At 37.1% G+C, this 14,787-nt stretch overlaps 1 protein-coding gene across 1 annotated transcript in view; it reads left to right on the forward strand.

Moving 5' to 3' along the window:
• Positions 1–304: 304 nt before the first annotated feature.
• Positions 305–14,787, forward strand: part of LOC129423285 (uncharacterized) — a 28,651-nt gene continuing 14,168 nt past the window's right edge. The window contains exons 1-3 of the mRNA XM_073870984.1: positions 305–667; positions 1,247–1,371; positions 3,162–3,360. Coding sequence (XP_073727085.1) covers positions 530–667; positions 1,247–1,371; positions 3,162–3,360 — 462 coding nt within the window. The 5' untranslated portion in view covers positions 305–529. The remainder of the gene's footprint in view (positions 668–1,246; positions 1,372–3,161; positions 3,361–14,787) is intronic.

The following is a 14,787-nucleotide window of genomic DNA, read 5'->3' on the forward strand; positions in this document are numbered from 1 at the left end:
CAAATATTCACTCGTGTGGTACATTTGATTAGATATTGATTCAGCCAATTGGAAGGCTGCATTCTCCGAAGGTCGCATATGCAAGCTGCATATGTCATCAAGCTTGGTTTATTTCAGTTAACTGAGCATATAGATATTAGATCTATTAGAACAATTTACGATTAACTAAGTATAATAGTAAACTTAATATTCTGAAATAAGACAGTGTTGTTATGACGTATGCGGCCTGCAAATGCGACCTCCAAAGGATGCAGCCCTCTCACCACTGTATTATTAAATACATGTTCTCGTTGTGTCCGGCAGGTGGCGGTACACATGCATATGCGCGTCTACACACAGGCACACCGAAGAAGACAAGAGGAATCTTTTACTACATTTTTGTTGTCATTTTTTTGTTTTTATTTCACGCGTTATACGTCGCTATATAATAATCGCGAATAAACTCGACTTCAAGACTAAGAGAGCCGTTTGAAACCGGCGGATCGAGTTAATGTAATAATCTGTTAAATAGATAAATTGATGGTAAATAATGGCAGAAGGTGGCAGTAATTTGAGTAGTCTTCCTCCGGGAGACCCACAGCTCATCGCGCTTATAGTGGACCATCTGAAGAGCAGAGGACTGTTTGATGACTTCAGACGAGACTGTCTGGCAGACGTGGACACGAAGGTAAACCCTAAGTGCATTTTACAATAAAGGCCGTGTGTCAAAATCTAGTGAGCTATCTACATAGACAGCATGCATTTGATCCTATACGCTTTTTTATTAATACGAAACGTAATCATGTTTTTGTAATAACCATGTTTTAGCGTATTGATTACCATTGGCAAAACCATGGTTTTACCACAGCAACAAAAAAATGTGGTTATTTTGTGTTAAATATCCTAGTAATGTTTTTTTAACTGTTCTGCAAAATCCAGCTTTAAGACCTGCATAAGCTGGTAGCTGTTTTTAGCTGGATTAAGGTCCTTCCAGCCTGGTCAAGCTGGTGGGTCTGCTGGTCTTCCAGCCTGACAAAGTGACCTAAACCAGCTAAAACCAAGCTGGAAGACCAGCAAAAACATGGTTAATTTTCATAAGGGTATAGAAAGGTGACTTATAAGGTTTTGAGATATAGGTATGGGCTTTGTGTTTCCCAACATCTGTCTCTTTGTTCTCTTCCGTTTTCATTACATTCATTGTTTACATCCATCCATCCGTCTATCAGCTTTCTTGTTTACAATGACCCAAATGTATTTCTATTCCCAGCCAGCCTATCAGAATCTAAGACAGAAGGTGGACAACTTTGTGTCCAGTCATCTCAGTTCACAAGAATGGAGTCCATCCATCAACAAAAACCAAGTGAGGAACGTGTTGAGACAGAGTGTAGTTCAGTACGTATCAATTTACACAAATGTTTTCTATTGTGTGTACTACTGTATGTTGTGGATTCATTGTATTGCATTGTTTGTTATGTTTAATGTTTAGAGAAATAGGGTTTTGCACACAAACTTATAGTGTAAAACTTGCGTATCGTGTAAAACAGGTTGCATTGCATACCCTTTAGACGCATCTGCAGCAGGCACTTATTTTGACAAGACACGTGATGCACATAGGTTCACTCGACACACAGAACACATATTTTGAAACAAGGAACCACACACATGGCGAGCTACATACATGTTGTGACGAACTTCGCATCGGGCGCCCTTGAAAAAAGAAGTCACCGGCCGCCCCTGCTTTTAAAGAAGCTACAAAAAGAGAATATGTCCATCTGACGGATATGTAAAAATGTTCTTCATTTCTTCATTTTCTTCTTTACAATTGTTTCTTGTTAGACTGCAAACATGATCCCAGCTAGAACATTATTTTGTGTATTTGGTTAAAGGTTCAAACATTATTTTCCACATATACCATACATTATTGTTGCTCCACTATGCCCCGCCTTTCATGAAATGCGTAAATTTTTACAAAGCTCTCATCGTTCTGAAAAGCACGGTGTGCTCTGATTGGCCAGGTATCCAGTGCGTTAGTAGCCAAATACCTCAAGCGTGTGATGGAAATGTTCCGCCCCTTATAATATTTGGAAAATCACATGGTGGCGGTGATAATGCTACAGCAAGAATAAAAGTTACGCCACCTTTCTTTGCATATACATTTGGGCGGTGTTATGCAAATCTTCCCACACAGTGATGTAGATATTTGGAAGTGTGTTTGAATGAGGCACTTTAGAAAGGCATGGATGAGCCTACACTTTTAGAAAAAAATATCTCTTTGGGTTTGAGACTTTATTCTTGCAACCTTACGGATATTCTATTCTATATGCAGACCTTTTAATACTCTAAAGACAATGGAAAATATGAAATTGCATCACATGACCCCTTTAAATGCACTTCGTGGAGGCAGAGAACCACCCAACCTAAAGGGGACATATAATGAAATCTGACTTTTTCATGTTTAAGTGCTATGATTGTGTCCCCAGTGCTTCTATCAACCTAAAAAATTTGAAAAAGATCAACCCAGCAACTTAGTTTGTGTAAACCATTCTCTGCAAGTATGTGGAAAAAATAAGTAATTGAAATTTGGCTCTCCTTTTGATGTCAGAAGGGGATAATACTGCCCCTTAATCTGCACTATCCAATCACAGCACTGCCATTTAGTGCAGAGATCAGCTCATTTGCATTTTAAAGAACACACCCCAAAATGGCAAATTTTTGCTCACACCTACAAAGTGGCAATTTTAACATGTTATAATAAATTATCTGCTATTTTGAGCTAGAACTTCACATTCGTACTCTGGGGACACCAACGATTTATTTGACATCCTAATGTCCCCTTTAAAGCAGAGGATTTTAAGGATTTAAATGCATTGCAAGCCATTGATTATGCCTTACAAGTGATGTTGCTAAAGTGAACATTATTTTGTGTATTTGGTTTAAAGTTTGCATTCAATCCAATCATATGCCCTCTTAATGTTAGACTGTATGACAATTAAGTATTGTTAAATGGACAATAAAAATCCACCGTCGCTCGTTGCAACATCACATCGCGGCTGGTTAGGACAAGAACTGAAGGGAAAGATACTTTTTATTGCGTGTGGCGGTGTTGAGTCGCATGTATTTAGTACACGGCAGGACAAACAATTATATGAAGTACAAAGTATATCTTGTGCTTACTTTTACAGGTCAGGAATGTTGGAGTCAGGTGTGGACCGGATCATTACTCAGGTGGTGGACCCTAAACTGAACCATATCTTCAGGCCTCACATTGAGACAGCAATTCATGACTTATTAGCCGCGGAGAAGAAAGAAGATGGGCCGTCAAATTCAACCCCTGAAGCAGAGCCACAGGACACAACCGTCAGCGCTGCACCTAAAACACAATAGGGTACAATCATTTTATGCTTTGGAGTGTTTGTAAACCATAAAGAAATTAGTCATTCATCATACACGTCAGTATATTGGCTGATACAGCAAATTACTTATAAAGTGTGTTTTTCTTGCACATGTAATACTTGATCCAGTTATGTTCTAGGTACAAGAATCACATGGGGATTACGGAGTGATGTTTTTTGACAACCTGATGAACAATTGCTGACCACTGGAATTTGGGGGGTTATATTAATTTATGGTTAATAATAGTTATGGACATGAACGAAGCCTCTTCAGGCCCTGCACTGTTGAAGTTTCATGCAATGCAAAAATGTTGGTTAAAATGAAATAAATCATTTTTTATACTAAATATGGACATGACCCTTCTTACACAGCTGGACTTGCTTTTGAGAAATGCTTTGTTTTAGCAATGTTTTAATTGAATGCACAGGAACAGGAGTAAAATAAATGTAACTTTTTAAGATAAATGATCATTGTCTTGCATCATTACCGGTATTGTAAAACCAGATTACTGCATTGCAAAAGCTTCCCATTTGTTTGTGGGAAACACGCTACACAACAACTTGGCCCGTGAGCACTTATTGACCGAAAGTAGTGATGTTTTTAAGAGGTAATTTTTGCGATTCCATCTGGACATTAACCGCAGCGAGTACCCTCAAAAGTTCACCGTGTTCCATAGCTCACAGACAGTGTTACGTGATTGAAACCATTTGGGGGTAAAAACTGTTCGACCCTGGGAATTTATTTAAATCTTTGGCGTCCTCGTGGCATGAACGTCCTGAGGAGGGTTTTTTGGTAATGGAGGAGCCTCAGGAGAGGTGTCACGTCCCAGGCCGGGACAAAGGTTGAGTGTTGCAGCATGTTCTTGTCTTTCAGCACCTCTCTGCTGAGAATGTGCAGTACAGTCAGATGCTCGACAGACGCCGGTCAGGTTGCTAAAGAGCTGCGCTCACGTGTCTACTGACATGGGCTGCTTGTCAATGTAAATGTCTTTACATTATGTGATGGATTCTAAATACAGATTGACGTACAGTACTGTGCAAAAGTCTGTTTTAGCAAAGTTTTAATGTCCATATTTATTTTTCACTCTTTTTTTAAGATACAAACAGAAAATACAGGAAATATGTACACAAAATTAAAAACAAAACAATTTTCAGAACTTAATGTCAAGGCATCAGTCAGTATTTAGTGTGATCTCTTTTGGCACGAAACACATCTTGAGCTTTTTTGAGAAGACTGAAGTCATTCGATTAGAATTAGAAATTACGATTTAATTTTATTTAGGTTTAAGAGATCCTGCAGTTTCCTGCTATTCCTCAAGTGGAATGGGAGTTTACCCTAAATACTTAACACTTCAGCTTATACTTTAATACAGTTTCTAATACTACATACACATTTCCTGTATTTTCTGGTTGTATTCTAGTAAAGAAACTGAGAAATAATTATATATGATCACTATACAATTGCAAAAACAACAAATCTAATGGAAGCATGGTGGTCAAGACTTTTGCACAGTACTGTAAATGTCTAAAGACACTTTTATTTAATGTTTTATTGCAATGTAGAGATTTTCTTATTTCAAATATTATGCCAGCTTTCATTGTCTTTTTAATGCTATTGAATGGTCCCGAAATTTTTAACCGAACTCTGGGTTAGATAAAATAATTTCGCTGTGGTTATTCTATTGGTTATCAATTGAAACTGAATTTATATTATATTAAAATAACCATCATCTGCAAAACAGAGGATGCTTGAGGTTTTCGAGTCGTTTGTGAATTACAATGAATCTTAAAGGAACAGTCTGTAGGATTGTGGCCAAAACTGGTATTGTAATTACAAAACTTGTGGCTAAAACCGGTACTGCAGTTACACAACTGGTGGCCAATACACAAAATGACAACATAAACATCAGTTGAGGGCTGCAACTCCATTTTTAAATGACAATATCCTGGCCAGACCACTGCTGTCAGTGATATAAGTATTTGAAATGAAAATTAATGTCTAGTGACATATCAGGGCCATTTTATGATTAATTGATATAAATGTCTTACACACTGTTCCTTTAATGATGGCTCAAGTGCCCTAAATACTTTATAATGCCACTGAATGAGCTACAGCCAAATGATTTCTCATCGTTGGCAACGTCACACAGTTTTTCCACCTGTCACTTAGACACAGAGTCGCTGTTCCTGATAGCGAAATGTTTAAAATAATCTTCCAGGTGCGAGCTCGTATTTCCAGCTCTGATCTTGGCAACGTTTCTGCAGACTCTCCCGTGAACCCAGTGTTCATCATGCCTATTAAGATGCTTTCCTCCCGAGTGAAGAAATCTGATCTGACTCTCATTTAAAAAAGCCACAGTGTGAACTGAAGGATGAGCCGTCTGCAAGCTCTCACTTGCGCTTGTGGATTTTTTTAAAATTGAGTGGCCATCCTCCCTAAGCCATGTCAAAGTGTGTTTGAATATGATACTTAATCAATTAGATACTTTGAATTTCTGCAATTAAAGAGGCGGCTGATAGGGGGCGTGGTTTTACCATATTTGACATTGTTCAATACAGAGTTTGTTCTTTAAATGCATCATTTATTCATGTCCTGCTCTGCTCGTTTTTGTATAAATGTGACAGAAACTAGAAGTTACATAAGTTACAAAATATCATTGTCATCAATTGGAAATGTGTTTATTGAATAGCAACTTAAATGTAAGTATTTTTAACACCAGTTTTAAGAGCATTTAAAGATTAAACCTCTTTCATTTCATGAGACAAACTAACACGAACACTATCAGAAAAAAGAAGGTACAAAAATTGTCACTGGGGTGGTACCTTTAAAAAAACACTTATGTACTTACACTCACCTAAAGGATTATTAGGAACACCTGTTCAATTTCTCATTAATGCAGTTATCTAATCAACCAATTACATGGCAGTTGCTTCAATGCATTTAGGGGTGTGGTCCTGGTCAAGACAATCTCCTGAACTCCAAACTGAAAGTCAGAATGGGAAAGAAAGGTGATTTAAGCAATTTTGAGCTTGACATGGTTGTTGGTGCCAGAAGGGCCGGTCTGAGTATTTCAAAATCTGCTTAGTTACTGAGATTTTCATGCACAACCATTTCTAGGGATAACAAAGAATGGTGTGAAAAGGGAAAACATCCAGTATGCAGCAGTTTTGTGGGGAAAATGCCTTGTTGATGCTAGAGGAGAGGAGAATGGGCTGACTGATTCAAGCTGATAGAAGAGCAACTTTGACTGAAATAACCACTCGTTACAACCGAAGTATGCAACAAAGCATTTGTGAAGCCACAACATACACAACCTTGAGGCGGATGGGCTAAAACAGCAGAAGACCCCACCGGGTACCACTTATCTCAACTACAAATTGGAAAAAGAGGCTACAATTTGCACGAGCTCCCCAAAATTGGACAGGTGAAGACTGGAAAAATGTTGCCTGGTCTGATGAGTCTCGATTTCTGTTGAGACATTCAGATGGTAGAGTCAGAATTTGGCGTAAACAGAATGAGAACATGGATCCATCATGCAGGCTGTGGTGGTGGTGGTGGTGGTGTAATGGGGTGGGGGATGTTTTCTTGGCACACTTTAGCCCCCTTAGTGCCAATTGGGCATTGTTTAAATGCCACGGCCTACCTGAGCATTGTTTCTGACCATGTCCATCCCTTTATGACCACCATGTACTCATCCTCTGATGGCTACTTCCAGCAGGATAATGCACCATGTCACAAAGCTCAAATAATTTCAAATTGTTTTTTTGAACATGACAATGAGTTCACTGTAACAAAATGGCCCCCACAGTCACCAGATCTCAACCCAATAGAGCATCTTTGGGATGTTGTGGCTTTGTGCCCTGAATGTGCATCCCACAAATCTCCAACTGCAAGATGCTATCCTATCAATATGGGCCAACATTTCTAAAGAATGCTTTCAGCACCTTGTTGAATCAATGCCACGTAGAATTAAGGCAGTTCTGAAGGCGAAAGGGGGTCAAACACAGTATTAGTATGGTGTTCCTAATAATCCTTTAGGTGAGTGTAAAATGTGCATATTGGTACCTCAAAGGTATATAGCTGTACCAAAATGGTACACATTTGCACCTTTATAAAACGTATCGTATTTTTCAGAGAGTGTATGCACAATGCACTAACATGAACAGTTGTATTGGGATTACAAAGATTATAGAGCACCTATTGTCCAATTTACATTTTTACATTTCCTTTGGTGTGTAATTGTGTATTAGTACACAATGTAAACGATATGCAAAAGGTACAAACCCCCAAAGTAAACGATGACGCGAGTTATCGTCTCCAACGTAAATCTCTTTTCAACAGTTTACTTCTTGAGATTGGTGAGACAAGATCGACATTATCATAATTCCTCCCGCTTCGGACTCACAGCCTGTAAGTTAACTCCTGTTAGCAACCAAATCTTTCAAACATGGTAAGGAGCATCACATTTCCTGCTGATTCAGGATTCAGGCCAATCACAACGTACAGATTATCTGGCCAATCAGGGACACAGAGCTTTTCAAATGTGTGCGTTTCAGGAAGAGAGTGAAATCTAGAGCTACAAAAATGTACAATATGTGGAAAATAATGTGTTTTTTAACCATAAACCACGCAAACACATTGTATTATATAAAATACACAAAATAACGTTGTTTTTTAGCAATGAAATAGGTGCTCTTTAATAAATGCTGTGAAGCTATATTGCTTATTGTTAATGCATGTAAATACAAGCTTATTGTAAAGTGTTACCAGATTTAAGTCCTGATTTAAGTGTAAAATCACATATTATTATATAAATTCAGACTAAGTTAACGATTGTAATTTGTTACACTTCAGCGTACAATTCAAAGGGTCATAAGGGCAAATTCTGCAAGATTAATCCGTGTTAACAGCGCTTGTGTTATTCCAAGAATTATGTGCAGATTACTCGGCAGATGAATTAAGTTCTCACATTTCATCCCCTAGCAGCTCTCAAAGTGTCGAAAGAAGCTGTCGAATGTCGAAAACTCGCACTGAGAGGAAACAAGTGACACAGCACTTTTGGCCTCGGATATGCGGCAATTAAATCCCGCTGGCCTTGGAGAGGGTTGGTAATGTAGTGTGAAATTGTACGTTCAGGGCATCGGTCGGGGGGACGTCTCAGCTGACATTGCATTTGTCTTCTGGACATTATAAATCACCAGAGTAATTACTGAGTATTTCCAACAGGCCGTCCACCCCCAGTCTCTCCTGAATCACAGCTGCCGGTCGCTCTCGAGCTGCATGGCCTTCCAAAGCTCAAGCCACAACAATGTCCCATTCCTCACAAAGTCCTCCTGCATCTGTTGAGTTTAATTGCTCTTCACATTTTCTCACCCGATGTTCAGGAGATTCATCACAAACTAATATCAACTTTGCTGCCCAGATGTTGAGGAAGCCCGAGTGAATTGTCCCACTGGACAGAAAAGGTCGTTTCTAAATGTCAAGTGTTGTTGGTAAAATACTTTCTTTCGGGGTGTTGTTAAAGTGCAGTTATTTTACAGTAAAATTTTAAAGATATTCAAATTCAAGGTAACCACGTACAAAGCTCCAACCTGATCTCACAGGAATTTGTACATTTATTCAGTATTCAGTTCAAATGCTTTTATCCGAAACAACTTCAGATCAAAGCCGTGACCTTGGCATTGTTACCACTGTACATAAAAAGTCTTTACGATGTTCCACTGTCAGGTTTACTCAAAAATATATAAAAAAAAAAAACATTGGAAAAACACTCTACTGATAAACATACTATATAAACAATAGAATTATAAAGTATTATATACATTTTAATCATATTCTTAATATTATTATATGCAAAAACAAAACATCATCTAAACACACAAAAACCTACACGCAGCCTTGACCTGTTGCTTTTTCTGGGACGTTCTCCATCATGTTTACGTTCTCTGACATAATAATCGTCGTAACGTACTGTAGTGTTTGTGCAATGTACAAGCTGTAGTCATGGCAACAGTATGACCTTTGAATATGAATACTGCTCGCCGAAAATATCAAATATTTATATCAACCTTTTAACCATGTATAGCCATTTCTAAACCATTATATCATCTTTGAAAATCGAAGCAAAATTGTTAGGTTATTGTCAAATATAGTCATTATCACAGTGAAGAATCAAAAACTGTTAGCTGCACCCATAAAAATCCCTTTGTTAAATTAAATATAAATTTTTTTAAAGTCAAAATGATCCCACTAACAAACAGGAGTTTCCTTGCGTGCACCCCTCAAATATTTACAGTCTCTTCAAAGCCTTTTTCTCTGATCTCAGGTACATGTTTGTCACAGCTGCGCTGCTCATGACACAGTAGAGTACAAGAGTTCATGGGTACATGTATTTATAAGAATGTGTTTGTGGGACAGGGGTCATTTTGCGATCAACAGAAGACCATCATGTTGTGTAAATCCTCTCCAAACCATGTGTAGGAGGCACAAACATACAGACCTTACTGACTTCCCACAAAACATCATCGGACAGGAGAATAAATTATATATAACTAATAAAAATTAAGGTGGTTCATAGCGATGCCATAAAATAACTATTTTTGGTTCCTCAAAGAAACATTCAGTAAAAGGTTCTTAGGAGAACCATTTCTTTTGTAATTTTTTATAACCTTTTTAGGTTCTTTGGATGTTTAAGGTTCTTTATAAAAACCAATAAGCGAAAATTGGTTCTTCTATAGCATCACGAAGCACCATTTTTTAAGAATCTAGCAAAGACATTTCAAAATATGGTGACAAATATGTCCTTTTTAAGCCCAATCCTTCGATGTTAAAATATTTTATAATCTAATGTGTTAATATAAATGAGCGGTTCTCAAACTTTTTGGCTTATGTAGGGTGCATCCCTCTTTGGCCTCCTCAAAGACAATTTATGACATAAAACAATCTCAAACTTAGAATTTGAATTAAACAAAACATATTAAATGATACAATAGTGTTGTTAGTTAGAAGCATTATTTTTCTGTTGTTTAATTACCCAAAAGTTATGATAAATTTATATATTTTATAAAACTGGGGTACCCCTCGCACCGTCTTGCACGCCACATTTTGAGAGCAACTGTTATAAATTGAGTTTAGTTCAAAACTGTTGTGCAAAGCTTTTAATTGGTCAGGATTGAGTGTTAGGTTTGATGTCCCCGCATGCATAAATTCTTCATGGGGACAGATTTAGGTCAGAGTTGTCTTCTCCCGTTCTGATTTATAAGCGGAAGCGTTTTGAGAAACGCAATAAAAATAATCATAAATTCATGGGCACCATTTGAAATATTTACAGTGGCAGTTGTCTAAGTCTGTTATAGTGTTATACTGCCTCGTATGATGTAACAGTGATAATAAGGCCATCCATTTAGAATTGACATTAACATTTTCTTATTTCTAATTTTATTAAGGCATAATACCAAAGTCCTGTAAATTCACTTACTATGTGGCCCTGTCTGTGAAGTCTCATAATATAAATGTAAGATTTGGAGCATTAAAGTTTCTTCAATCTTTGACATGATCTTACTCAGCCAAAATTAAAGATATCAAGGTTATATTTTCACAGAATGTTCTTTACATGATGGGTTTATGTAGAAAGCAGTAAATCACAAAAATGCAGCTGGCGTTTTTTTCCGTACTCAGAGTTTTTTCCGCGCTGAATGCCCAGAAGTATCAAAGTAACCAAGTTGGTGTCCGCCTGGTGTTTTCAGTCACTTTGGTGTACATGCCTCCTTACTTAGGGTGCGTGCCACCAAAGCGTTTACTGCGCAACTGGCGTATGTTTCTAATTGTAGCGCAGCACTTTTCAAAAATTGCGAGTTTTGTCCGCGCTGTCCAGCGCATCGTTAAACGACTGATAAACAAAGCAGACGTTGAACACCAAAGCATTTAAATGCGTCTGAAAACGACAGGCGGATGCCTACAGTAGGCGCTTGCCAGTTTTTTCCAGCTGAGCGCTTTGGTTGCTACGATACTTCTGCTTTATTTATCAGTCGTTGAACAATCCCTTACGAAAAAGAAGTTTATTCAAGTGTGCTATAAGTATACTTTTTTTAAACTTAAAATAAGAAAGTATACTTTCAGTTGACTTTTTATGTACTTCTCTAAAATGTACTTTAGGTACTTCTTAGAAATATACTTAAATTGTACTAAAATATACTTGACCTATACTGACCGAAATGTCTAAGTATATTTGGCCTATACTTGTTTACTGACATATACTTAAAAGTATTAAGTAAAAATGCAACAACAAAAGCTACATCAAGAAAGCTGCAAAAAGCCATATGAATAGCCCTGGTGAAAAATAAATATACTTTATTGTATTTCAAGTATATTTAACTTTGCAATAGTACATTACAAATATACTTAGAAAGAAATGTACCATCTTTGAATATATTGAAAGTATGCTTACAACATATTTGTTTACAATTAAACTTTTAACATATTTCAAAATAATTCTAATTTAGTATATTTTCTAAAAGTATACTTTAAAAAAATATATACTTGGAGTTAAAGTTCTGTACAATTTTTAAAGTATACTAATTTGAACTTATTTTAAAGTTTATTTTAGGTATACTTTATCTGTTAAAGTTATCATTATAATGCACTGACAGCATATTTATAAAATACATTATTTAGCATCCTTTAGAAACGGTATATTTTAAGTAAATTTTGAAAGTATATGTAGTGAACAAATGTATATTATCTTTATGGAGAATCTTTAGTGTTAGTAAACTAGTAGGTTATTAATTTTGTGCTGCAGGTATACTTGCAAGTATTCTTTTACTACACTGTAAAAAATACTTTGCTGCCTTAAATTTTTTTGTTGAATCAACTCGGATTTACAAGTCATTTCAACTTACTGTTATTTATCTTGACTAGAGATGAGTTGTTAGAACTACAGGTGAGTTGTTATAACTTATAAAATTAAGATATATTTTGTAAGTTGTGACAACTCATCTTTGTTGACATGACTTGTAAATCTGAGTTGTTTTTGCAAGACAATTTAAGGCAGCAAAGTATTTTTACAGTGTAAACTTTTAGTTAACTAGTGTACTCATACTGAAAGTGTACATGCAAGTGTTCTGTTAGTGTACTCTTAGTAAACTAGTAAGTTACTAATTGTGTGCTGCAGGTATACTTGCAAGTATTCTTTTACTATACTTTTAGTTAACTAGTAGTTTACTACTCAACTTTACTTTAAGTGAACTTAACATCATACTATAAATAAATAAAAAAATTATAAATATATTATTTATATATTATATACTCACTTTCAACATTTGATATGTTATCTATATTCTATTGTGAATAAAATATAAGTTTATGAGATTTGTAAATTATTCCATTCCTTTTTTACTCACAATTAACTACAGTGTCCCAACTTTTTCTGATTTGAGGTTGTATATATATATCTATATATATGGCTGAATCCCCTGAATATTTACTTTCGTTCTGTACTCCATTTCCCATAATCCCGCATACCTGGACTGATTACTCTGCCACCTGAAACTCATTGGACAGCCTATATAAACTCTCTGGAAACATTCAGTTAGTGCAAAGTCTTGATTTGTACCGGCTGTCATTGCTGAGCGGTTTGCCTGCCTGACATTGCTGTTGTTTGACCTTGCCTGTTGGAATATGAGTGTTTAATAAAAACCTGCAGATGGATCCTCAGTGTCAAAGTGCTTTGTTACACAAGCAGTATACAATAAGCAGACATGGGGACTTGTGACTTGGTGACTTGGACTCGAGTCGACTCGAGTCGCTATTTTTGTGACTTGTGACTTGACTTGACAAAAAATAAAATACTTGAGACTTGACTCGGACTTGGAAGTTAAAGACTCGGGACTTGACTTGACTTGAGACACGATGACTTGAATGACTTGAGTGTTAATCACATCATGTTTTCAGTTTGAATATAAAATATATAAATCATTTTAAAAAATACAGTTGACGCAGCTGGAGCGCAGGCTAAGAATGGCGTTGTCATGACTGAATCACGACACTATTATCAGCTCTCGTACCTTACGCACGCCACGCCCACTTAGATCAGGGCTGCGTTCAGCCCCGACAAAACGTTGCACAACGTTTATTAAACAGAAACGGTGATGCGTTGAACGCTCTGTTGTGATGACGCAAGAGTTGCAACTACGGTAGCTGAGAGGCCATTCTTTGTATTCTTTGTAAAATGTTTCTGAAGCCTGATGAAATCGTAATAAATGTGTGTTTAATACTGTAAAATATCGTTGATGTTACAGTCACTGACCTTGCCGTCCAGAATGAAAGACAACATTCCAACTTGAACCCATTGAGCGAGCTGTCTCTTTACTATCGCGTGGTTTTATACATCTTGCCGCTGATTGGGCTGACATTTCTGACACACCCACCAAACAAGAGAAAACGCTTCCAGTTCCAAAACCTGTTGCATTCCGTTGCACACCGTTTCAAGGAAACATGTCGTTCAACCCGGAAACCGTAGCAAAACGTTGCGCACCGGTGTGAGATTGAACGTGCCCCAGATATCAACATGTCAGCCGGAGGGGTACCGAGGGTCATCGCTTTCGGCTTCAACAAGATGTCAAAAGATGAACAGTGCATTGCAAGACATGCAACATTAAAATCACGGGCAGCCACGTGACAACCTCCAATTTTGTCCGTCATTTGAAGAGCCATAGTAAGTGCTTGTCATTCTGGTTAGTTGGTAGATAGCTAATGTAATAATCGCTAAAGTAGCCATTAACCCTCATCAATGATGAGTCATTATACCATGTTGGGGACAAATGTGGGCAAAATAATTTAGATTTTTTTTTAAATACTTCCCTTGATCTGAGCGGTATGAGACTTGGCTACTTTTTCTAAGTTTGTAAGCGTCTTTTGCGCGCTCAAGTTCGTTATTTCAAATGTAGGTGCACGAACGGAAGAGACGCGCACGCGGTACGACGCGCTCGTTTTTCTGGGCGCAGCCTTGAGCATTCAGAGCATTACACAAGTGTGTGTGTGTGTGAGAGAGAGAGAGAGAGAGAGAAAGAGAGAGAGTGTGTGTGTGTGTGTGTGTAAACTATGAGAGAGAGAGAGAGAGAGAGAGAGAGAGAAAGAGAGAGAGAGAGAGAGAGAGGGAGGTGTTCAGAGAGGAGTCTGTTGGATGTTAAGCTTTTATTTGTTTTATGGACTCAAAGTTGAAAATTGCAAACATTTCAAACAAGGTTGGCAGAAGTGAAAAATAAATAATTTATTAAGTTACAATTTTGTTTGATTCAATGAAGTATTTTACTGAACATGAGTATTTACAATGCAAATCCAAATTATTGTAATTAACTGTTACTTACGTACTGTATATCTTGTCTTTTCACTTTATTAAGATCAGATTCTGCAGGTAAA

Source organism: Misgurnus anguillicaudatus, chromosome 9 (assembly GCF_027580225.2).
Source record: "Misgurnus anguillicaudatus chromosome 9, ASM2758022v2, whole genome shotgun sequence".
NCBI lineage: Eukaryota > Metazoa > Chordata > Actinopteri > Cypriniformes > Cobitidae > Misgurnus > Misgurnus anguillicaudatus.